Source organism: Lepisosteus platostomus, chromosome 1, assembly GCF_059453375.1.
Source record: "Lepisosteus platostomus isolate fLepPlt1 chromosome 1, fLepPlt1.hap1, whole genome shotgun sequence".
NCBI classification, from domain to species: Eukaryota; Metazoa; Chordata; class Actinopteri; order Semionotiformes; family Lepisosteidae; genus Lepisosteus; species Lepisosteus platostomus.
This window is the reverse complement of record NC_142611.1, coordinates 59,617,750-59,642,218: the sequence shown is the minus strand read 5'-3', so window position 1 is coordinate 59,642,218 and position 24,469 is coordinate 59,617,750. Positions and strand designations below refer to the sequence as shown.

The window sequence follows — 24,469 nt, the reverse complement described above, 5'->3', positions numbered from 1 at the left end:
TCAATGTTTGTTAGTTTATCATAGGTTCCAAAGTTGACTTTTTAAAAGGACATATTTTAATTAGAAGAGGCAGAAGTTAGGTCAGGAAGATCTGTAAGGCAAGTAATGTATTTTTGTGCATGCATTATAATGAGTCACAATATTTCTTATAGCTAAGGAATTGAAATCTGTTAGAGCTAATATTTAGCAACTCAGTTGACAAATACTACAAATACTACTAATACTCGTTGGCTACGCTACTGTGATGCTTGCCGACAAACATGTTTCGAACTTATTCAGCTTTTTAAGTTTAAAAAAAGTTTAAAACCCCACTAGGTAACAGGCTACATGGCTTTCAATATTTGAAATTTTGTTAATAAGTTACAAAACAAAACTGCAAATGAACTGAAACAGTAGATGGACTAGAGTAAACTGAAGCACATGACGATTTGTTTTCTCAGAAAAGTTTAGAAAAAGTTAAAAACATATTCAGCCTTGACCTTTCTATGGAAGTCTAGAAAAGAAGTCATGAGTGTACACACAGAACAGACATAGTCTGAGTGAGAGAAACTACCAGAAGGAAATTGAATTACTCCTACAATTAACCTTTAATCATTGTTTTTCCAAAAAGAGACGAAAATTTGTATTTTTTTGTGACTGGCAAATATCAACTGCTAAAATGCGTATCACAAGTATGCTCCAGGAGCTCCTGGAATAACCACACAAGTCTGAAAGCAAACCGTAGCCCTGAGGCACCCATATTTCTAACCTGAAGATTCATTGCAATTGCAATTCTAAATTTTGAAACAGTTCATTTTCAAATGGGGTTAATTGTTGGTTTCTTCACTTTATAAAAGGATGTGGGAAAGACTTTTAAGGTCCAAGTTTCATGGAGCAGTCTTAGTGATCTGTGATATGATTAAGTGTTACACTACTAATTAGTATGAAGAGTATTTTCTTTCAGAAGCCTTTTGTTTTATAATATAATAATAAGATATGATTATATATTATTATGGAAAAGTGTTTTATAAAGCACCTTTTCAAACCCAAGAATGCTGTACATAGCGATAAAGAAGAAAAATAGAAAATATACAATAAAAAGTAAAAGAAAAAAACAATAACTCAGGATGAACTGTATACATAGGCTGTAGCAAAAAGGTGAATTTTAAGTCGAGAGTTAAATAATATATCTCTCGAAGAGTCAGACAACGGACATTCCAAAACAAAGAATCAGCAACAGAAAAAAAGTAAGGTTCACCAATAGTCCAAGATTGTTTTCCTGGGTACAATGAGCACTATTATAAAAATAATACTTATCTAGTACTTTTCTGGACTCCACTCACTTTTTGTAGATATTGATGATAGGATTTATTATTTATTATGATGATAGGCAAAATTATTGGTTGTTCCATATTCCCACAACCCCTATGAATATCTTAGTATGGCAAAATGTCCTACCTGTACCAGGTGGGTGGCCTACTGTATAATCTCAGTTGGTAAGATTACCTACAGAGAATGAAGTCCAATAAAAAGCTGTAGGAAGTCTTTAAGAGCAATCCAGTTGTGTCTACATCTCATCTGCTTAGTGGCGATGATTCACTGCTGGGATCTTAACACAGGTCATATGCCACAGAAAACTACAGTTAAAGGGGCTCACAAGTGGCTCAACTGGAATAGGTGCTTGGCTGAGGACAAGATGAGCACTATGATCCAGATATCATAGATTCCAGCCTGGTTCGTGTCACCAGCCAACTGTGACCTCAGATGCTTGCAAACAATTGGTTAGCCAAGTGTGGGGTGGGTTCAATCGACCAGGGCTCTTTGGTTCTAGTAACAGTGCCTGCAGCTTCCAGACACTTACAGGTGTGTGGTGCTGTTAGTTATGTACTGTATGTGCTTCTCCTCCAATTGCTACTGAACCTCCAGTATGGGGCTGCAGTGCTCTGTGATGTGTTAAAGCAAAAGGGTCTTGAAGGCAAACAAGACAGGTGAGTCTGCCTGCTCTCTTTTTCTGTTCTCAGCCCTACAGTATTGTGCCATTTAACAAGGGCAGTGCAACACCATTCACAATTCACCAGTGTAAATGATATTGAATTATTCATACACTCCACAACCCTAACACAGGCCATAGTGTCTAGTATTGGCTTCACATCTCACGTCTGTGTTGTTAGAAAAAGTAAAAAACAATAAAATATTATTATTATTATTATACTATACGACTATACTATTATAGTTCATTAAGGATTTAAACATTATAAAACAATTACTTTTTATTTTTTTAAAAAACATCATCTTTCAAGAAGAAAATGTAGAAATATGTTAGAAACATAAAAAGCATGAGGAGAGGATCTAATCCACCTCTTTCTTTAAAACAGCTAGGGTACCAGCTTCAATGACATGACTTGTTCTACTATCCTCAAGGTCTTTGGACTGAGGATTTTGAATACTTAGATCGGATCTCCCCATAATCTTCTCTACACACAACTAAAAAGATTTAGTTTTTTTAGCCTCTCAGTGTGGGCCATTTCTATCACCTTTGGATTGTAAGGAACGCCTGTGTTGTCTTCTCTGGACTTATTTCAAAATGCCTTTTTTTAAGTGATGACTAAACAATTTTAAATAGGTTGAATTTAGAAGTACATTGTATAATTTTAACATTACATCCTTTAGATTTAAATTCTACACTTTTAGGTGTAGGATATGCCCTAATATTCATTTACTGTACAGTATTGGTGCCCCACAATTCCTGAAAGATGTACTGTAAATACTGGGTCAAAGCTCAGCGTTTCCTATTGTTTAATTATAGTTTATGTTTTTGTTACCTGCATCGACATTAAATGTGATGTGATGTCAGGTTTTGTTCAAGTCTTCAGTTCTTTATGAATTTTCTTTACAGCGACTGAAGTGTTTTCTACTCTCCCCTTTTTTGGTATCATCTGCAAAAATGACTTGTTTACTGACTATTCCATTAGTTAGTATGCAACTATACTATTAATATTAGAAACTAGATCATTGATATAAATTAAGAAAAGCAGCTGTTCTAATATACTAATACAGATCCCCTTGGTAGTCCACCAATACATCACATCAGTAAGAGTTTCAGATCAGGTAGTAGGCTATTTGAGTAAGAAAGTAGTTATTAGCCACATCCATCATTCAGTTTTGGTCACCAATGTCCCTAATTGTTTTTCCAAATCTATTTTATTGGTAACTGAATTGTCTTAGAATAGAACTTCGTAGATGTTTGTCACATACATTTGATCGATTCCGAGACATATAATTTATCTACATCCCTGAAAGTTTTTTTTAATATGTAAGGTAGGGTTACGTCTCCCCCTTTTCTATTCTTATCTCTCTGGAATGCTGTGTATGTAGTAATGTTGCATTCACCATGATCACATTAATCTCTGTTATCCATGTTTCTGGGATTTCAATTATATCATAATTACATGCCAGTCTAGCAGTTTGTATTTTTTGTATTGTGTTCCTAATACTCATAGCTTTTAGATATAAACACATAATTCATTAGTCATGTAATGAATTATGTGTTTATTTGTGCCTTTGGCATTCTCTTTTTGACTCCAAGTCTTATGTATTCCCCTTGCAGATTTTATTTAAATTATGTCCCCTTCGATATCTCATTTAAATTCACTCAAAAAGCATTTGTATGACAAAATGGCTTTCAAATGCTAAATTGATATTCCTTGAATTTAATATATAATTAGGTGTGGGATGTAAGGTGATTTTTCAAGGATGTATCGAAAAATATATTAAGTGTATTAAAAGTGATCATATACAGTAATTACATAATCAAACACTTAGCATTGTACAGAACAGTTAAATGCTCAAAGTACTGCTGTACCATTGAGTGAGCTTCATAAAGTACATTCAGTGGTACATTGATTTTAAAGAAACAAAATGTCATGTTAATTCCAAATCATTTTTACACATTAAGTCCTGATGTATGTTTCTTCACATAACACCAAATTAAAAGCATGGAAATCAAATTAAATGGCACAGTTCCTTCAGAAACATAGAAGAAACTATAAAATTACACATTTAGAACTGACAATGTGTGCTTTGTTTGAGCCAATGGTGTAGGTAGGAGAACTGAACTTCTAACTGAAACACTGATGTTGCACTTGTTGGTACAGTAATTCAAGAACACCCATCTTCCATTAACTGATGCAATGCTAAATATTGAACATTAGATGGGGCTGCAACATCAAACATTTCATTAAATGTTTCTATATTTACATTAACTTTAACGTAGCTTTATATGTTACTTTCCTTGTCCAAAAGGAGCAATGTAAATATCTTTATATTTACTGTAGATGATTATTTATCATCTTGTTCTGCATAACACAGAGGTTAGAATTGCTGCCTTGCAATGGGTTCGATTCCTGTGGTGCATGGCTTTATTATATTCTTCCTCCGTTCGCATGGGTTTCCTACGGATTTTCTGGTTTCCTCCAAAAGTCCATAGACTTAATAGCAACTTAATTGGCTCCTGGGAAAATTGGCTGTGTTTGCCCTGTGATGAACTGGTCTCCCATCTAGGGTATAACCTGCCTTTTGCCCTTAGCTTTCTGGAATAGGCTCCTCCCCCCCCCCCCCCGAACTCTGGATAGATAGATGGATTGATTATTCATATTTAATAATCATAATAATTCTACTACTTGATTCCTGACATTAAAAAAACACAAGCAGCAAATCTTCAATAAAATGTGCAACACACAAGAGGGAAAACTTGTCTGAATGTCTGGTCATACCTCTTTATATCCAGTGGGCATTGTTCCTTTTGGATATTCTCTGATAATGTTAAAGGTCTAACAATACCTCTGGTACCAACACTTCATTCTTAATTCATTCCTGAAAAGAAATGTTATGGTACACTGAATAAATTGTTGCTCTGAAGTGCACTGTGTCTTAAATCACTTTGTAACAAAATGCTCTAATGTATGTGAGAAATGTTTATCATATTTTTGGTCCTAGTCAATTGAAATTATATTTTGAACTATATTTTGAGCAATGTAACAATGAAAAGAATAAGACCAATATAGGCGATTGATGTAGAATTGAGAATATAAAAACATAAACATTGTATTATTTTTCTAAATGGTACTTTTCAACATCATGTTTCAATAATAATAGAAGTTAAAAATCCTCCCTTGTAATAATTTACAGTAATTTACAAAGTAAAAAATTAGGAAAATAGCTCTTGATAGCTTGTGAGTCATCCTCTGAAATGGATTTGTGTGAATAACAAAGAGATAAAATGCTAGACTCAGAATCACTTCACTCAAAGCTACTGTACCATTTTTTTAGATGAGAAATTCAAATGATATATTCCAAGTCACCCTTATCATTCCTCTCAACTAGGCCAGGCCCCAAGCACTTGCTAAAATTCCATTATATGTATTTCATTAACATTTCCAAGCTGTCAACCATTAAGACCTTATGTAATACACTTAATGTACAAATTTACATGAATTCACAGTCCATATTGTTAATGGGTAGCACTGGTGGAGGTGTGAGCTAAGGTTTCTTTACATTTATTTGTGTGTTTGTTCAGCAGGATTCATGTGGAGAAAAGGTATCTAAGGTTCTTTGGATTTTTTCAGAAGAATACAAGTATTAATAAAGGAGTACATCAAATTTAACTGAATTTAACTGAAACTGAGATACAATCGGGACTAAAATGCTTTGTATAAGCAAAACATTATTGTAACTTTGTAACAATCTGTGGCTGGCAACAATTACATTTGAGTTGCTATAACAGCACAAATTTGCAACACCTAAATCTGCATTTGATCCACTGTATTAACTTCTGCTTTTGTAGTCTGTTCATGTAGACATAAAGGTTCCCTAAATTAGCAACTATTCAGGGAGTGTGAGATTTAGTTATTGAATGTGATTTCAGTTCATCACATGATGTCTTCTGCACCTTAAGACAAAAAGTCTCTTCTGATTCTGTTTAAAACTGCATACCTATGCAGAGCTACGCAGTATTTACTTTTAGATACCAGAATTAAATTCATACTAGCTGGTATATAAAAATGCTGTATCATATAGTACAAGACTTTCATGTTCATATCCACTTTTTTGCTGCATAATTGTCATGGTTACAGGTTGTTCTTAAACATACATTTTAATTCATGTTTGCACATGTCACAAATATCTGCAATTATAATACTAAATTGATAGTACATTATATTCTATAATACTAAACACACAATCACTAAATGGATGTTCACATGCAATCAGTCAGGAAGAAATGGAAACATATCTATGTGTGCATAGGGGATCTATTAAAAGGTAACAGTGAGTGTGTGCCCTTAATGTAATGTGTGCTGCTGCACTAGAAGATAGTGTGAAAAGTAAAGTAAATAACTGGAATATTAACAAGAAGGATGCAAAACTGCCACAGGCAAAGACTGTGCTGAATAGAAGGCACAAGAATCTGTCAAATTAGAATGATAACATAACTTGACAGAAAAGAAAGCTATTGTACAGAGGTATCCACATATTCCAAGGGAGTCAAATTAACCATTATTTAAAAGTCCATCCATGTACAGTATTATCTGAAATTTGTGATTAATGGTAATATTTGTGGGAATGAGGGTTTTGCTGGAACCATAGGGTGCAAGGCAGGACAAAACCAAGCGTAAGACAGCAGTCCATTAAAGGACACACACAGGGATAATGTAGAAGTCAGAATTGATACTAGCCACCATATGTGTGGAATGTGGGAGGAAACCAGAGCATCAGGAGAAAACCTATGAAAACGTGGGGAGAACATGCTGCCTCTAAGCCAAAATCAAACCCAGAGCACAAAATGAATACAATTCCACACAAAATGACCTCTCCCAGCTCTCTGAGCTACATATTCCTTTCCTTCCTTCTTGTTATCTTCACACAGCATTCACCCAGTGACTGATGCTTCATGGAAGCATTTCTTCATAGACATTCCAAATACTTTATAAGTGACTCATCTAACCATTTAGGGACTATAGGACTCACTTCTGTCAATTTCAAACAATTGTATTGGTTGTATGACGCTTTACTTTTTCCTCCAACTGTAACATGGAATACTTTGTTTATTTTATTACTTTTCCCTAGTTTATGCAAGGTCACCTTGGACATTTTATAGTTATACCTGTATATAGTATCCTCATGTGGCGGTCTTATTGGAGTTGGATGACCATTGTCTTCAGATCATAACATACTGTAGTTCCCATGTTTCATCAAAACAACTTTTTTTATAAAACCAAGTTATTTGCCTTAATTTCCTTTTTTTACAGAAACCCTTTGCATCTCATTGAGATTATTCATATTAATGGTATCAGCTTCCAATTCTATGCTGATGACACTAAAATGTATTTCTACACGACGCCTTAATCAAGCATTGTCTTTTCATTCTGCTTCAGATTATGTTAAAAATAGATACAACAACAGTGTTTCATGGCTTATTGTAATGCATTACTTTATGTTGTAACTAAACATGTTTTTAAGGAGCAGAATGCTCTTCAGAGCATTGAGTTGCTCTAATCATAACCAAACTTAAACTGCATTAACATGAACGTATGTTAATTTCCTTGTACCAGATTCCTGTAGATTTGAGAATATAATTCAAAGTGTTACTTCACATTGTTAGAATCTTGAGGGAATGACAATGCCTTTGAGAACTTTGAATACTTGGATCAGGTCTTTTTTTGTTTGGGACTTCAGTTCTTTTTGTCTGCAATGTGTCTGGTTGCCCTACTCTAGAATCATTTCAGTACAGCAGGAGCAATATATTTTCATGTGGTGACTAAAACTCTACACTGTATTCCAAATGAGATCTTACTAGTGCACTGCATAACTCTAACAATTTAAATTCTATTCTTTTTACTATGTATTCTAATTTTCATTGCTACGTTTATTGCTTCCCCACATTGCCTAAAAGATGTTTAAAGATGAGTAAATACCTAAGAATTGTTTTGTAGTTTTTACCTTTACCTCCAATCTAATCTTTAACAAAATACAGTAAGAAGAATATTTTTTATCATTTTCCACATCATGTTTTTTGTTCCCACTGATGTACTTTTCCTTTTACCTCAATAATAGGATTACTTCAATAGGAATCGCACTGAGGAACTGAATCTCCACATAAAGACCACATTAATGATGCATAATTTTCTTTAAAAGCTGAATTGCAGTAACGTTTATGACATCCAATGTGATTTAATTATAAGCAGATGCTTCTTTTAAAGAGCAGTCTGAAATATGTTTCACTTCTAAGAATGACAATGTTGCAGTCCAGAATCTGTTTTGCTTGCTTAAAAACATTTCATATTTAAAAATTAGGTAAAGGATGGCTGTCTATTTGTCTGACAAGAATAATCACATATTCTGCTTTATACTTAGTTTTAATAAGCACAAACAATTCTTTATTTTTTAGATCATTTGTCTCTTCTTTTAAATGTACAAAACTATTAGTGAAATTAATTTTAAATAACATCTTTGTAGGATTAATACTGCAAACAGTCAGCCATGTTAAATTTACAGTCATGACATATACTATTACACAGATTAAATGCAAGGAGCATTTTAGCAGCACACAATGAACAACAGGCCGACAGTTAAAGACCAAATGAATAACAGCAATCACTTGCAGAAGAAATATATCCATCGTTTTCCACAGTGAGGCATTTGGCACACATACATTTGAGTTTCAGGGTATACATCACTGTCTAAAATGGAACATCACATACACAACTGCACTCTACAGATGGCTGCATTAAGAACATTCTTAAAATGTGCATGTATATTGAAATCCATAAATACAGTACCTTGAAACTAATTTCTGGTACAATATCTTCCTGTGTGAATTTCAATTTGTAAGTGTACTTTTCAGTGAACAAAAAACTTACAGGTTATACATATACTAACAATGAAATGTGAAAATATAAAATCTATAACTTTGTTATAATAGTTATCAAAGTCACTGACTTGCGGAACGGATTAGTAGTACAGTCAGGAGGTATAAATGGCTGTGCATTATTATATAAAACATGCATGTTTTCCTTATCAAAAGGTCAAACCTTAAAAGCACAGCTGAATACATCTCATATATAAATAGAAATTAAAAAAACTTCAAAAGGAAGATCAAACACTTGCTTCAAAACTACACAGGAGAAACAAAATTTTCAAATAATGTAATAACATAATGGTGCAAAAGAGAAATGCTTAGGTGGTTTTCAATCCCTTTGATTTGGCAAAATGTGATTTGAATCTTAAATAATTTACCTTCTCTACTCAAAATACTGGCTAAAGCCAAAAACATGTATTGGTTATGTTTACAATGTAATGGAAATTGCATTATAAAAGGAGATGCTGTTGTCCCAGCATTCAGTATGAATGAGTTTCCTCTTGATTAGTCAGTTTCTGCACATTTTCTGGATAAAAACCACACTTTCATTGGTTCCTTCTTGCCCTTCATAGCTACAGGTCCTCGGTATTCCAACTGAAACTGGGGGTCTGCATTTTCAGCTGACAAGAGACACCTGGAATAAAATGGTTGGTTAGATTTTAGGACACATCTTATTTTATTATATTTATTATTAGATTATTTTGGAATGCAAGCAGACTCATGCTAGACTGTAGTGTTTTTTTATAGGACATTTTCCTACTGGCCTTTTATTTTGATTTGAGAGGTGATTTAAAAAGCTTACATTGATTATTCATATCTATGACATTTAACCATAAATTATTATGGTATTTTTAAAAACTTTTATTTTCCTTCAAGATTTGTTGATGTCTCACCATCTACATTTGTAATAGTCTACAACTGTCATATGAGCTGCACTAAAAGTTTCAGTTATGGTTACAACATAACATACATTCAGAGTTTCCATATCATTGTATGTATATCTGAAAAGAATATAGAGTATATTAATCTTTCCATATGAATTTCAATGATCACTGTGTTAGATAAGTGGTATAATTTAGATGCACAATATACAGCAGAAGTAATAATTTGTCATGCACAGTATCTCTGTCCATCAATTATCAGAAAGCTGCTTACACTGATAAGGGAAATGGCAACCAGACCCTAACCCAGAAGAACCTGGCACACACATGCTCAAATTAGAGACACATACTACCCAAGAGAGCTTTTATTTAAGAGCCTGGAAGAAACCAGGGTTCATAAAGAAAATTAATGCAACTCAAGAGCATGCAAACACCACACAGACTGCACCCTAATCCAGAACTAACCTAGCACCCAAGATCTTTGACAGCAGTGATTTATTGGATGTTTCTTTTTTATAATCAAGCTTTCATTTATTTTATGATATAGAGATAAGTAATGATAAAGTAATATAAAAAAAGTCCCATGATCTGCTATCACATCCCTGAAACCTGAAATCCTATTAAACTGAACTATGTAGTGGAGCTAGCGAGGCTTTGATAGCATTATATGTCAGATCCCAACCTTAACCAGTCCTTTCAACTGATTATTTCACATGATTCAAATAAGATGGTACTTTTCCTTACCTGTAAGTATATTCTGAAACATTTATCTTCCCCTTTTCTCCAGTGGTTTCTGTTCGGCTTGTGAGATTTACTGTATTTCCAAAAAGACAGTAACGGGGCATTCTCTGCCCTATTACACCAGTAACAACCTCTCCAGTGTGTATGCCAATAGTTATCTGGAACAATAATAGTATATATGAGGCATCTTCCAACAAAAACAAATGTGAGAAAAACAGTCACAGACTTAGGCTTCAGTTTTACTTAAGTCTTTTCAAATTCATTTTGATCTCCATCATGTTATTCTTACATAAACTATTTTACTGTTTATGTAGGACAGTCACAAAACTGTCATTCACAACAGCATTTGTTTCTTGATACACCAACAGAATAAACACCTTTATTCAAGTTTTAACAGTTCTGTCAGAGACCTATCATTGCAAAGAAAATTAAGAATCTGAACACTATTGTTAAATTATTTGTATAGAATATTATATTTATTCTACACATAACTAAAATCACATTCATTTTATTGCATATTAACCTCCCATGGAAGTAAGCCAGGGACATTAATCACTGAATAGATTTTAACATACTTTGCAAATAATTGATAAAATAATAAAACAAGAGGTTAGCCATTTTAGAAAAATGTTTTTTTTTAATTATTCAGACTGAAATGTAATCAATGTTAAAAAGTAATCAGTTCAAAAGCAGAAGTGACTCTCATTATTTCAAGACACAAGTATGAATAAATCAACTAAAAATAAACACCTACAATCTATTATTTTGGACAAATCCCCTGTCATGTATTTAGCAGGGTCCATTGCTCATCTGAGGCTTATATGAACTCTGCACTGATTTCCAGAGTACTCTGTTTTGCTAATGTATTTATATTTCCTGGACTTGTTTAGTGTTCTGCAGGAAGCAACACAGTGTCTGCTCCCTCTGGGGAACTCCTAATAATTCCTCAAGACTCCCATATTCTGCTTCTCCAGGACTAAAGAGATTAATTTATTTTGATAGGTGTAGGGTATTCTGTACATTACAAAGAAGAGCACAAGTACACATGCATTAACAAAAGCAACAAATACAAAGTAATTTAAATAGTAGGTCATTTGGCACTAGGAATGTTTTACTTTGTATCAAAGTTAAAGTAAAACAGATAATCTGTATTTGCCACTGCTTTAAAGAAACCATTAAGGCATGTAACAGTTGAAAGCTCATTAAGCCCAGCAGTTTACATCTGTTCCTAGTTACACCACAGCATTAAACTAACACTTTTACCTTTTTAAGTCAAATTGTAAACTGCCAGTGAGTTTTGAGAATGTGTTAGAATGTTTATCTACTTTTGTTAGAATGTTTATCCGCGAGACCCGCCCGCCATCCTTCGGCGTTGGAGCAACTACTTCTCGAGGATCTGAAATGATGAATTTCCCCACCCACCAATTCAAAGTGCCGACCCCATCCTTGGACCTGTCCTGCTTATCACCACAGTGGAAATTGAAGCTGCCATCAAGAAGATGAGGAATGGCAAGGCGACTGGACCCGACGATATCCCAGCCGAAATGTGGAAGATCCTCGGTTGTCGAGGAGCCAACATTCTCGTGAGCCTCTTCAACCGAATCACCTGCGAAGGCGCAGTCCTACCGATTTGGGCAACCAGCACCACGGTGCCCATCTGGAAGGGCAAAGGTGACGTCACGGAGTGCTCAAATTACCGACCAATTCGCCTTCTGTGCCATGCGATGAAGATCTTTGAGCGGGCCCTCGACGCCAGACTCCGTAAGATGGTCAGTGTCACATTGAACCAATGTGGCATTGTCAAAGGGTGTGGGACGACAGACGCCATTCTACGCTGCCCGGTTGCTCTTGGAGAAGCACCGGGAGTAGAACAAGTCCATCCAAATGGCGTTCCTGGATTTGGAGAAAGCATTCGATTGGATCCCACATGAGCTCATCTGGCACACCTTGCGATTACACAACGCCCCTGATGCCTACGTCCAATGGGTCCAGCTGCTTTATCGCAACGTCTCCAGCGTCGTCCGAGACCCAGTGGGCACTTCACTGCCTTTCGCCATCAACGTCGCCGTTCACCATGGATCTGCCCTTTCGCCCCTGCTCTTTGTGCTCTGCATGGACACGGCAACGGCCGACCTCCAGGCACCTCACCCGTGGTCGCTGCTCTAAGCCGACAATGTCTTCTTGGCGGATGAAGAACACCAAGAGCTCCAACACCAAATGCAGAGATGGAAGATCCGACTGGACGAGCATGGAATGCGGCTGAACACAAAGAAGACCGAACGGACGGAACTATCAGCATCAGCGGTGAAGATGTCAAGAAAGTGGCGCAGTTTAAATACCTCGGCTCCATCATCAGCAGTGACGGCGACACCCTCCCAGACGCCAGGGCCCGAGTGAACACGGCGTGGATGAAGTGGCGCCAGGTAACCGCCGTTCTATGCGATCGCTGGATGCCAATCCGACTCAAGGCTAAAGTTTACAAGACCGTTGTCCGTCCTGTCGCCCTGTATGGATCGGAATGCTGGCCAACAACTTCCAGGCCTGAGCAGGCCCTCCATGTCATGGAAATGAGGATGATCCGGTAGTGTCTCTGCCTAACAAGATTTGACCATGTCCTTCGACGCATAGGAGTGGCACCAATAATGGAGAAGACGCGAGAAGGAAGACTGCTATGGTATGGACACGTGATGAGAAGTAGCGAGGACACGGTGTCACGGACAGCGATGCGACTGAGCCCGCGAGGTCGGCCCAAGAAGCGGTGAATGGATCGGATCACTGAAGACATGCGGAAAGTGAACGTCGCCCCACAAGACACCTATGACCGCGCCAAATGGAGACAGGTGTGCCGACAAGCGGACCCTGCCGATGTGGGATTAACGCTAGGATGAAGAGAATGTTTATTCAGAACAGCACACCCATCTCAAATCCCACATGCAGTTTGTAACACAACACCTAAGTAATACTGTTAACATGCAGTCATATGGGACAAAATTTGAACTTTCTGGTCTAAATACAAAGCATTACATCTGAAGCAACCCCAACATAATGCAGAGTACAATCAGTATCATCCCTACTGTGAAACATGGTGGTAGCAACTGTGAAGCATGGCTGTGCTTCTCATCAGCAGGAACTGGGAAGGTTGTAAATAACGAGAATGGGGATGAAAAAGTAAGACATTTCTTAGAGGAAAACCTGTTAAAGACTTAAAACTGGGATGAAAATTCATATTTCACATTTCAACAGGACAAAGACCCAATGCACAAGTCCAAAGCTACACTGTAGCTTAACACGAAGAAGATGAACTGGGCCGCTCAAGGACATTAATGCCCTCACTTAAAAAGAAAATCGAAAATCTGTAGGAATCATCCATCCATCCATTTTCTAAATGCTTTATCCAATACAGAGTTGCATAGGAGCCAGACCCTATCTCGACAAGCTACAAGAGAAAAGTATGTGTGAAAACATACCAGGAGGGAGACCAGGTACTTTGGATTCTCTATAATAAAAAATAAGCTGTTCCATGTTCTCCATCAAATTTCATTCAAAGGAAAATACAATGCAAAGAACTGTACCACAATGGAAGTCTTGCAAACACTCTCAAAGAATCTTTTATTTTTACTTTCCACATCCTTCTTCCAAATATAGTATAAAATGACTTTTTCTGAAACTGAAAAAAAATATTTGTGTCAAGACTATTTTGAGGATGATGGATAGCCATGTAGAGTACCTGAATAGGCTGTTTGGAAGTTCTTCCTGGAAGGCAAAGCTTCAGGAATAGTAATAATTACACTGCTCAAGAGTGACTATGTTCAACAATAATTTGATCATCATTGGTTTAAGTACTTTTTGGCACAGAACTTCCTGAATTATGCTAGTATATACAAGGGACTCATTTGTATACCTGTACTGGTTCTCCATCAACTTTGACCTGTCCAGCAATTTCCATCATATCCAAAGCCAAGTGGCAGATAGATTGAGCATGGTGAGTGCAGGGCTCTGGGAGACCACTAACAGTCATGTATTTGTCCCCAACAGTTTCCACCTGTCAATGGAATACAATTTTTTTATTTAGCTTGCAACTTAAAACTTCTGGTAATAAACAAAACTACTGCAAAGAAATTCAATTTATTCAATTACTATGAGTATCCTTTTGGAAGCAATATATTTATACAGTTCCCTTCAATAGGAATTTGCTTTACAACAAAGACATTTGCTTATTCATCATTAGTAATATACATATCTACAATACATTAATTTATGGGTATTTTCATTCATGCAGCCACCATAATTCTTTTTTTCCTCAACTTTTCCCAAGAGGGAAAAGCAGAAAACATTTCATTGTTTTAAATATTGTCTGCACCCAAATTAGAATTAAACTGATATTCTTAGAGTTAGGCATTAAGGTGTTTTAGGAATTCTGCATTCCTGAGTAAAGTGGTATTAAACTGCCATCTAGCGGAGTGCTAAAAGCTATTAAGGTTTATAGATCAATTTTACAAGATGGGGATTGATTAGAAATCCCCCAAAAAATGTCTGTATATCTATATATCTGTATATCTTTCTCCTTTTGTTTATTTTAAGGTTAGAAACTAATTTCTGTAGCCCTTTTAACCAATACTGCTGACACACTCAGAATGCTGAGTTTGAACACATCCTGATTTCCAAGGGTGTCTGCAGTGTTCAATTGAAAAAACTGGAACAATCTCTCAGACAAAAGAACCTGCCTTTGTATGAGTTAAAAACATTAATCTGGGGTGTTCAGCCTTGGGGCATTTAAAATCCTGCTGAAAAACATTATACCTTTTTCAGTTAGACATAAAATGTATTCAGACATTACATAAACTGTCTCAACCCATCCTATAAGTATATTTGTCAACTATAATTACACAGTTTTCAAATATAAAGGACTGGGCTTTAACTTGGTATAATCTAGTAATTAGTCTTCCATGTAGTAGAAGTCTAGAGTTAGTGGAAGGATTTTGGTTTTCAAGGTGTGGAAGCCTATTATACTGTAACTGTAAGGATCATTTTCCTTACTAGTTCTGTAACAAAAAGACTGGTAATTTCAAAGACTAGGTAGTCTCATACTAGTCACATATATTGAGAGCAGATTCAATTTGTTTTAAATATGATGGTGTGACATGCATATTCTAAAACCTTTGAAAAAATCTTCTTTTTGAAGAACTGCTGTACCGACTGAAATAAAACTAAATTCTAAGCATTTTGAAGATGGCTCCTGAAAAGTTGCTTTGATACTTTTTACACTCACAATGTCTCATGAACCATTTTGCGAAAACCTGGCCCATTGCAAAAACTTCTTCCGATGAAAAACTGTTTGGCTAGTCAACTTACAAATACAAAATTCTAGTACCAGCAGGATGAAAAGATGTAAAAATTGGGTTACAGCATAAACTAAGATGGTTGCTTGACTTCCAAGATGAATTACTTACTGGACTTGTTTGATTAATTGATCCAGTTAGAACCTTTACTGTTCCTTATCCTGTAAACCCACAGTTATCCAGCTGTGAGAATAAATTAATGGAATAAATTCAGGCAGCAATGAGCCAGCTGGAAGGATTTGATTGCATTGCAAATTCTGATGCTTGACTAATTTTATCATCACATAACCTCAGCTGTCTTTTAAAGTATCATATGGTAGTCTTCTGATGATAATTGCTCATGAACAAACGTTAAGGAGTTAACAAACAGGAATGGATTATTAATTGTGAAATGTGAATGCTTGATTTGCTAGAATTTTTTTAAAGAGTTTTAGTCAGGTTTAAAAGGTGTAAAAGCACATAATCAATGCTTTTCAACCTTGGAGTTATCTCCAGTATTTCTTTCTTCATAATTTTTACCTAGTTCATTTTAGGGTTAATAAAAACAGAAAATTTCATGACAATTCTACACAATAAATAGCTTATTGAACTTGCAAAAATGAAAAGAAAGTTAAATTAATTACATACAGTATTTTTAATTCTACTGCTTCTACTCAGAAAGTTAATTTCCCATTTAACTGTCTAGGATAAATGAAGTTAAGCGTGTGATAAAAGTGGCTTTTTCTTACCTTGTAAACATATGGGTTCTTTCGTGAATCTGTCAGAATGTCAAACCTTGTGTACAGGTCATTTAGCAGGTTGACTATCTTAATAGCTCCCTCAGCTGAAGCATGTTTGCTGCAAAAAGTATTAAACCCAACAATGCCACTGAAGAGTATGGTCACATTGTCATAGCGCTTTGCTGGAACTGGACGTTTGTGCCTCAACTCATTGGCTACAGATGGTGGAAGAACAGAATACAGCAATCTAGAACAAAGAAATCACAGAGAATGCAATGGTAAGAACTTTTCATTTTTAATCAGTCTGAAAGGTATACATGTTTGAGTAATACTACATAGTTGCTACATATTCATTTCCTATTAGATGTTTTCAAAGATTACCATTTTAAATGTCATAGTATGCCTTAATCTGCCTTAAACATTTATCTTGACATTTTCTAAAAAAATGCAATAAACAGGTCACCATCAACTGTGGTTTACATTAAAATTAACATTCATATGCAAACCGAATATGAATGCTTAAAAACTGTTGCTTATAATGCTATAATGAGCTGACATAAATATGAAAACTAAATGATGTGAATGAAAAACCACTAAATCAAAGATATTAGTGTTACATGCTTACTATGATTTCACAATAGTCCAGCACGTAAAAGTTGCACTGCAAGATAAAGACCTTCATGAGCTAGGATTTGCTTAGTATACTGCATTCCTGATCAGCACACTACATAAAATGTCATGTTTTTTATTCTCGAGAGTCCATTGTACATTCTAATCCACACACGTAATGCACTACTTTGAAAAATAACCATTTAAAGAAAATGTTATCAGATAAAATATGCTAACTTCAAAGCCTGTGGAAAAACATTTAGTGTCTTAGGGTTGTCTGATTTTTATTTGCTTAAAATGTACCACCTTCTTCCATGTCTATTCAGCACAGACTTAAAAACCCTTATAAAACCTGGCAAGCATTGTCATAGCCAGTGTCACTAGAGATGACTTCAAAGTGTGAGTGAGAGGTTAAGGATATCTATTAAATTTCAGCCACTGCTACCAATTCTTAGAATCTTCTCAGTAAATGTTGGACATCAACTTTTTTTACATAGATATCATTTCCTTGGCTACTGTGTATTAATAAGTCCTGTATGTCATTGATTCCTAAACGATACAACATTTGAGCATGTTTTTGCTTGCTATTAGGTTTCTTTAAAAACAATTTTAACTGACTGAATTTCAATGTAAACATTTAAAATACATGAAGTCATAGAAAAAGCTATTTATTTTAACTTCATAATATTTAATACATTCCTGCTGTAGACTCTAAGAGTGTAGATTAAGTTTAATGCTGTAAATAAGACAATATTGAAAGCAAACACACAAAAACAAACTTTTGTCTTGGTTGCTTCATACACTATATGTACTGTAATACTTTTAGGCATCATGCTCTTAATAATATATACTGTGATTTACAATGTCATATTCCCTAGTGTATTATCATGTAACAAGTTTCGTTAGCAGAAACATGGATTCATATTGAACAGGGACACATGTTTAATCAGCCCACAGTATGTTAATCTGTCCTGGAGGACTTCATGCATCACATATATCAAAATGCACTTTGCACTAAATGACTAAACCTATCTTATAGAAGACTGCAATATTTTCCAGGGAGCAAAAAGCTTCTGGAGATTATGTTTGGTTGCTAACACCAGCAAACTGACTTTCTCGATGCTCTGAAGCAGAGTCAAGAGTTAGCTATATGAAATCACCTTGAAGGTGAGCATTAAATATTCATGGAATTTTTACATCCAATATAATCTGTCAGATCAAGTTAAAACATGTGGCTCACTGAAGGTCTAAATCAAAGAACCAAATGTTGTGTCATACAAATGACAAAGTTCAGGTGTCTGTGAAGCAGAAGTCTCTTTATTTCATATGCATATGGAAGTCCGGCTTGCAACCACCAGACTTAAACAATAAGTAGCTGAAGATGGTCCTTTATACCTTACTATGACACATTCTAAACAAATGATAAGACAGCAACACATGCCAATTAATTATATCTAAGTTGCAAACTAGACAACAGTTAGTTCTTTTCATGTTCTGGGCATACAGCCAGCTTACCAAATACATGCCCTTTATCTTACTGACCAAGGACAGGCAGCATCTTAATATATTTGGGTGCAAAGCTACTAGCTACTAGACTGTATAGTTTGCAAAAATACAACAAGAAATTATATTATCTCACTTCCCAGGTATCTATTTGGATTTCACTTAATGGATGTTTTGAGCCATTGAATTATTAGAACAGAACACATTCTCCATGAAGACAGTGAAAGTGCGAACCGAGGACAAAACAGTTTATCATTTGTTAATGTTTTATGGATTAAATTACCAAAATCTTTTTAATAAATCATTATTTTGATCATTCACTTAATTAAATATACTATAGCTTTAAAACAACAGTGTACAACAAATGTACAACTTACTGTATGTTCAAGCTTATGAATGCATGTTGATTTTTGAATGCATTTTCTTACAACTAGATCTATATTTTGAGAAGGATTTCTATATGGATGTGTAAATGCACAGAAAGCTTTCTGACAGGACTGATAACCAAAAGTTATAAACACGGCTTATCCAATTTAGAAACATGGAAAACTAAAACAACTTTTAATTTGATCTCTTGATGATTACTATGCTCTGTGCATCATTCAACCACTAGACAGTTTCAACTTTAGTAATTTAATTTATTTCAGTTATTTTAAATCAGAATAAGTACAAAGTACAATGTGAATTGGCTTTAATAGTACTCTTGACTACCTCTTCTGGTGCAAACCAGAAAAAAGGAACTCACAAGTTGTTAAATAAATTCATTATGGAGAGTAAGAAAAACTGAAATTCAGATGTGATTACAACCTGTCAGTCTTCTTCTTCTCGTCCTCCAGGGCCCGGAGGGTGTGCTGCAGTCGGTCTGTCAGGATCTCCAGCTCCTGCGTCAGTTTGTATTCCTCCCTGAACTGCTCCCCCAACAGCACTAGATCCCTTGTGGCGTCATGAAGGGGGATGTCACTCAGGTACAATCCCCTCCTGGTCAGATCATCAAGGTTCATCACGCTGAGACACATCACACAATTCATGTCAATCTTTTTTATCCATACATCCATTGTCTAACCTCTTTTTCCAGTTCAGGATAGTTGGGGAGCCAGTGCCTATCCTGGCAAGCAGTGTGCCACCCCAATCTTTTTTATCTCCATGTAAAAAAAAAAAAACAGATACAGATGCAGGTCATAGGTTCTAGTATCAGAATCCCAAAGCTTTTTATTGGTAGTAAACTTTAATTATTGTTAGTAATCTGATTACAAACTAATGTACGATGGCAAGAAGCCACGTTACAATATAAAACTTATTTTCCACTGCATTTTAAACTGAATAATTTGTTTCATTTTGCTGGTACTCATCCTTAAACCATTAAAAGTCACATTCTGTAGAAAAGTGAAAGGTAAATCTTTGTTTCTGATTGTTTGGTAGAAGAAAACTGGGAACAAACAGACTGTTGTTCTAGCAGGCAACACCAAATATAATGTATATATATAAGAGGTAACATTAATATATATTGGTATAGCAATTAATAACTGTTGCATTTCTAATGCATCTAAGTATAGAGTATCACAGGATAAAATAAAAGTCAGTGGAATATAAAATGGGATGGCACAGTTCAAGTTTAAAAGAAAACTAACCAAACCAATTTAGCACATTGCTTTACTACAATGCATCAAGATATCAGTGCTGGAAGTTCTAACTTTGGTTAGGTTTTTTTAGATACAAGTTAAATGTTGAAGTAGGTTCTGTTAGAATTCCATTAGCTTTACTAAAAGAATTAGTACCTGCTGTAAGGCACTTTAGTTACCATTCACATGAGATGTAGCATACAATATAAAAATTGACAGGAATACAATGAAATCCATTTTGCTAAGGTTGACTCAGGCTATAAGAAACAAAGAAAATACTTTTCTTCCACATAGACACTGTGGGGCCTCAAACAAATGGGATATCCCACAGTTTTACAGTTCTTCGGCACGCAAGAAATAAGAAAAGTAACAAGGTCACATGATATATCAGAAAAGGAAATGCTGATAGGTGTTGTCTAACTTAGTGTTTAGAGCAGGGGTGTGAAACTCATTTGCAATGGCTTATTTGATTTAAATGTATTTCAAGTAGGCAGTACATACCATAAAATTTGTCATTTATTCTTATTAATGACTGTACTTAGTTAAACATGCCAGTTATTAAAAATGCACAATAGTTTTATTATTTTGAAAATTCAGCATACTTAAGGCAGTAACTGAGTAATACTTGATTGTTTTTTTTAGACCTCAGGAATGGGCCATACTTTTACATGTAAACAATGGGAATTTCATTTTAATTATTTGAAGTTGTGTATTCCAAACATTTTTCGTGGAACAAATCGGAAATGGGTTTGGAGGCCAGTTCTGGCCCACGGGCCAATGTTTGACACTCCTGGTTTAGTTGTACTGTACAACCAAGTAAGATACTTCTTAACGCAGAATACTGCATACCTTGGGGAACAAAGAAAGAGGATGTTGTCAGCCTCAGGCAAATAAATCATTTGGCCCTTGAGCCTCAAACAGCTGGTCTCAGCACCAGTCAGTTCATCTTCACACTCGGACTTCTCAACATTCAGCAAACCCTCCTTAGAAATAAAACACAGTGAAAACTCAAGTTGCATATATTAATGCAGCCAGTACAAATATGAAGTATTCAGCCTCCATTATAATTGATATATTTTTTCATAATTTGCACATTCAATGGCAGTACTACTGTGTTTCTCTTTGGCTTATCTAACAACATTTAAGATATCTAACACATAAATGAAAATACATACAGTAAATGTGTTTTTGTATCTGTGCATTGGGCTATTCACATAATTCCTGTGTAAATCTTATTGGGAAATGTAAAAGTCTTGTGATATTTTTCTATGTAGGTACCTCAACAGTATGTGTAATCAGATTGATGGGTTTCTTAGCAGCAATAATTGAACTTCCTTCAGATTACGCAAATCAATTCAATAGGATTTACTGTAGGTTAGGTAATTCTACCAACTTTTATATTTATAATCACTGGGTATGATTTAGTCAGCATTTTGTTGAAACAATCTGCTGCTTTTTAGCTTCCTTAAATAACAAAGATTTCTCATTCCTTAAGAGCTAAACAGACCTCCACCAAATTTTCATTAAATATCCTTAATATTATTACAATGATATAACAATTCATAGAAGAGTAAGCCTGTATCAATGACTACTCATCAATTATACAATTAATGTTTGCAGAAATAAATAAGCATGAATGTTTGTCTCGTTCTAATTAAAGTGTCAGTCACGTGGCCTTGCTAAGATTATATTACTAGTCATAAGGAACCCAAATCCTGTGCTGCAATGAAAAAAAAACTATATTACAAAGTGAATATCACAACTTCGCAGATGCATAGAACCTTCAATTCAGAAACACACAAGGTTAAAGTCACAATATATACACAAAATGCAAACTTTAAGACTTTAGAAACTCAAGATGGCAAGTGACAGTGCACTCAGTCCAGCCTCCAATATACTGATGACACAAAGACATTACTCTTGTGATAAGTAATCTGTCTTATCTCTTACTGTATATTAAAGCAGGTTTGACATTAAAAAGGATAAATTAACCCACAATTGTTCTCCATCAATTCCTGCAATAGTGAGGTGATTAAGTGCTTATGTAACAGTCAAAATCACTCAAGTGTAGCAGGCTCAGTAAAGTGTGTAACACAAAATGATTCAAAAAACATTTAAGCAATAGGTAAAATATTTATATTTTATTTTTCTAAAATCACACATGCATTAACAGAGCAATACATTTCTTCTGAAGCTCAGTGCATATGATAAAATTATATAATTCTTAAAATTTAAAACAAAAGTTTTGCTATTCTGTTTGAAAGCTATTACTTATTACCTTGCTTCGCAACACAAAAACAGTGTTGATGTGAGAGAGGATTCCATGGAAACTGAAGTCAATGTGGGGGCGAACCAGAGAAAAAACTGATGGCAGGTTACAGATTCCAGGCTGGAGCTATAGTATAAAACAACAAGAATGAAAAAGCACAAATGAATTCATGCAAATGAGACTTTCACTTTCACAATATCGATAGGACAGACTCTTGTTGTTGTGAGTCTCACAGAATATTGCTTGATGTACTTCATCTCTGACCACACAATATGTGACAATATGTTAATATTGTGAGATAGCACTATTAAATTGCATGTTTCAATAAGTGGATAGTACAGTTTGTATATTGTCAATATGCTGAAAAACTGCATCTCTTACAAGCTGCCTTATGAAAGAATGAATGTTTCCTGATCTTTCTCATATTAGTGAAGATCAGTGGAGGAGGTAACATAAAGTATGGAAGTCATCAATTAACTGCTTTAAAATGAAATAAATAACTGTACTAGTAAAATTTTATTTTGACAATTGTTTTATCAAAAACTTTACTGTGCCCCCACAAAGCACATTTCAATTATGTACTTAGCATCCAAAATATGAATCAATTTATATGTATTTAACTTGATTTTACTGCTTTATTTTACCAACAACTGAAAACTAAAAATGCATTAGCTTTTGTGAAGAAACAAAATGTTACATTACAGATTAAACACATAACTCATGCTCTGTTAAATTGTTCTACTGAGTACTTCAAAACTACTACATGATTTCATTTTGAGTAGAATTCTTCTTCCTATTTAAGATAAGAAAAGATCACTTTATTAGCCATATACAATTTCTTGCATTAGGAATTTGTCTTTTCGCATACCCCAGCTTCCTCTCCATGAGACACACAGACAGGGAAAGAAGCTTGGGGTCAGAGCTCAGGGTCACCCATTGTACAGCGTACCTGGAGCAGCTGGGGTTAAGGGCCTTGCTCAGGGGCCCAACAGAGTAGTCCTCTGCCGGCCACGTTTAGAACCGGCAACTTTCCAGCCACTGGCGCAGATCCTTAGCCACAGAGCCACCATCTCCGCCCCTAATTTAGCTCTAAATGAATATTTAAGTGAATAATCTAATGAAAATAAATCTAATACAAAGATGTTGTTTAGAGCTTATAAAGTGCTCTTTTCGATTATAGATCATATACATATCAAAAACAACTTTGTCAGGGCTAGATGAAAGGAATACATATAATAAGACTACCATTATCAAATCCATTTGTGTTGGAAGATGAAAATGGAAAAGTACACTACACTAATGTAAACCTACGTACAAATACGTACAAAACAAATTTAATGTAAACATAAATGTTGAGTATTTCTGAGTCATGAGAAAGCAGGCATGTGCCTGGACACTGGAATCTGTTACCACAACTCAAACAAGTTTGCCTCATTTCCACATCAAATCCCTAGGGAATTAGCAACATCCTGGAGGTCAGTCACTCCTGCCACAACTCAAGTCATCAGGACCCACAACTCTCTGCCCAACAAAAAACACAGAAGCTTAAAATCTTTGACTAGATTACTTCAAATTCAGGTAATCTGCATCAGTATTATCCAGAAAACTATGGAAAACTATGCAGAAGCAAGTTTAGGCTTTTGGGGATTCTTTTTTTAATCAATGACAGCAAGGGTTTACTAATAAGATATATTACAAAAGTGAATGGGAAGATGACTGAAAATGTTTCTTCCTTATAGCTGTTACCAGTCAAAATGGAGATTTGGTATATTCAATCTCCCATTAGATTGTTGTTTCAATTAGAATGCAGCTTCAAGTCATTAAACAGGTCAATAAATAACCTTAACACAGCAGCAAATATTTACTTTCTATTTAGAAATCTGAAAATATATGAGG

General features: G+C 35.2%; 1 protein-coding gene across 1 annotated transcript in view; it reads right to left on the bottom strand.

Annotated features, from left to right (window-relative positions):
• Nucleotides 1-8,377: 8,377 nt before the first annotated feature.
• The window catches only part of gucy1b1 (guanylate cyclase 1 soluble subunit beta 1), a 35,394-nt gene continuing 19,302 nt past the window's right edge, over nucleotides 8,378-24,469 (bottom strand). Inside the window, exons 7-13 of the mRNA XM_088633247.1 lie at nucleotides 22,583-22,699; nucleotides 21,154-21,287; nucleotides 19,493-19,690; nucleotides 16,583-16,820; nucleotides 14,417-14,557; nucleotides 10,519-10,673; nucleotides 8,378-9,527 (exon numbers count right to left, since the gene is read on the bottom strand). Of these exons, the coding sequence (XP_088489373.1) occupies nucleotides 9,398-9,527; nucleotides 10,519-10,673; nucleotides 14,417-14,557; nucleotides 16,583-16,820; nucleotides 19,493-19,690; nucleotides 21,154-21,287; nucleotides 22,583-22,699 (1,113 nt within the window). The 3' untranslated portion in view covers nucleotides 8,378-9,397. The remainder of the gene's footprint in view (nucleotides 9,528-10,518; nucleotides 10,674-14,416; nucleotides 14,558-16,582; nucleotides 16,821-19,492; nucleotides 19,691-21,153; nucleotides 21,288-22,582; nucleotides 22,700-24,469) is intronic.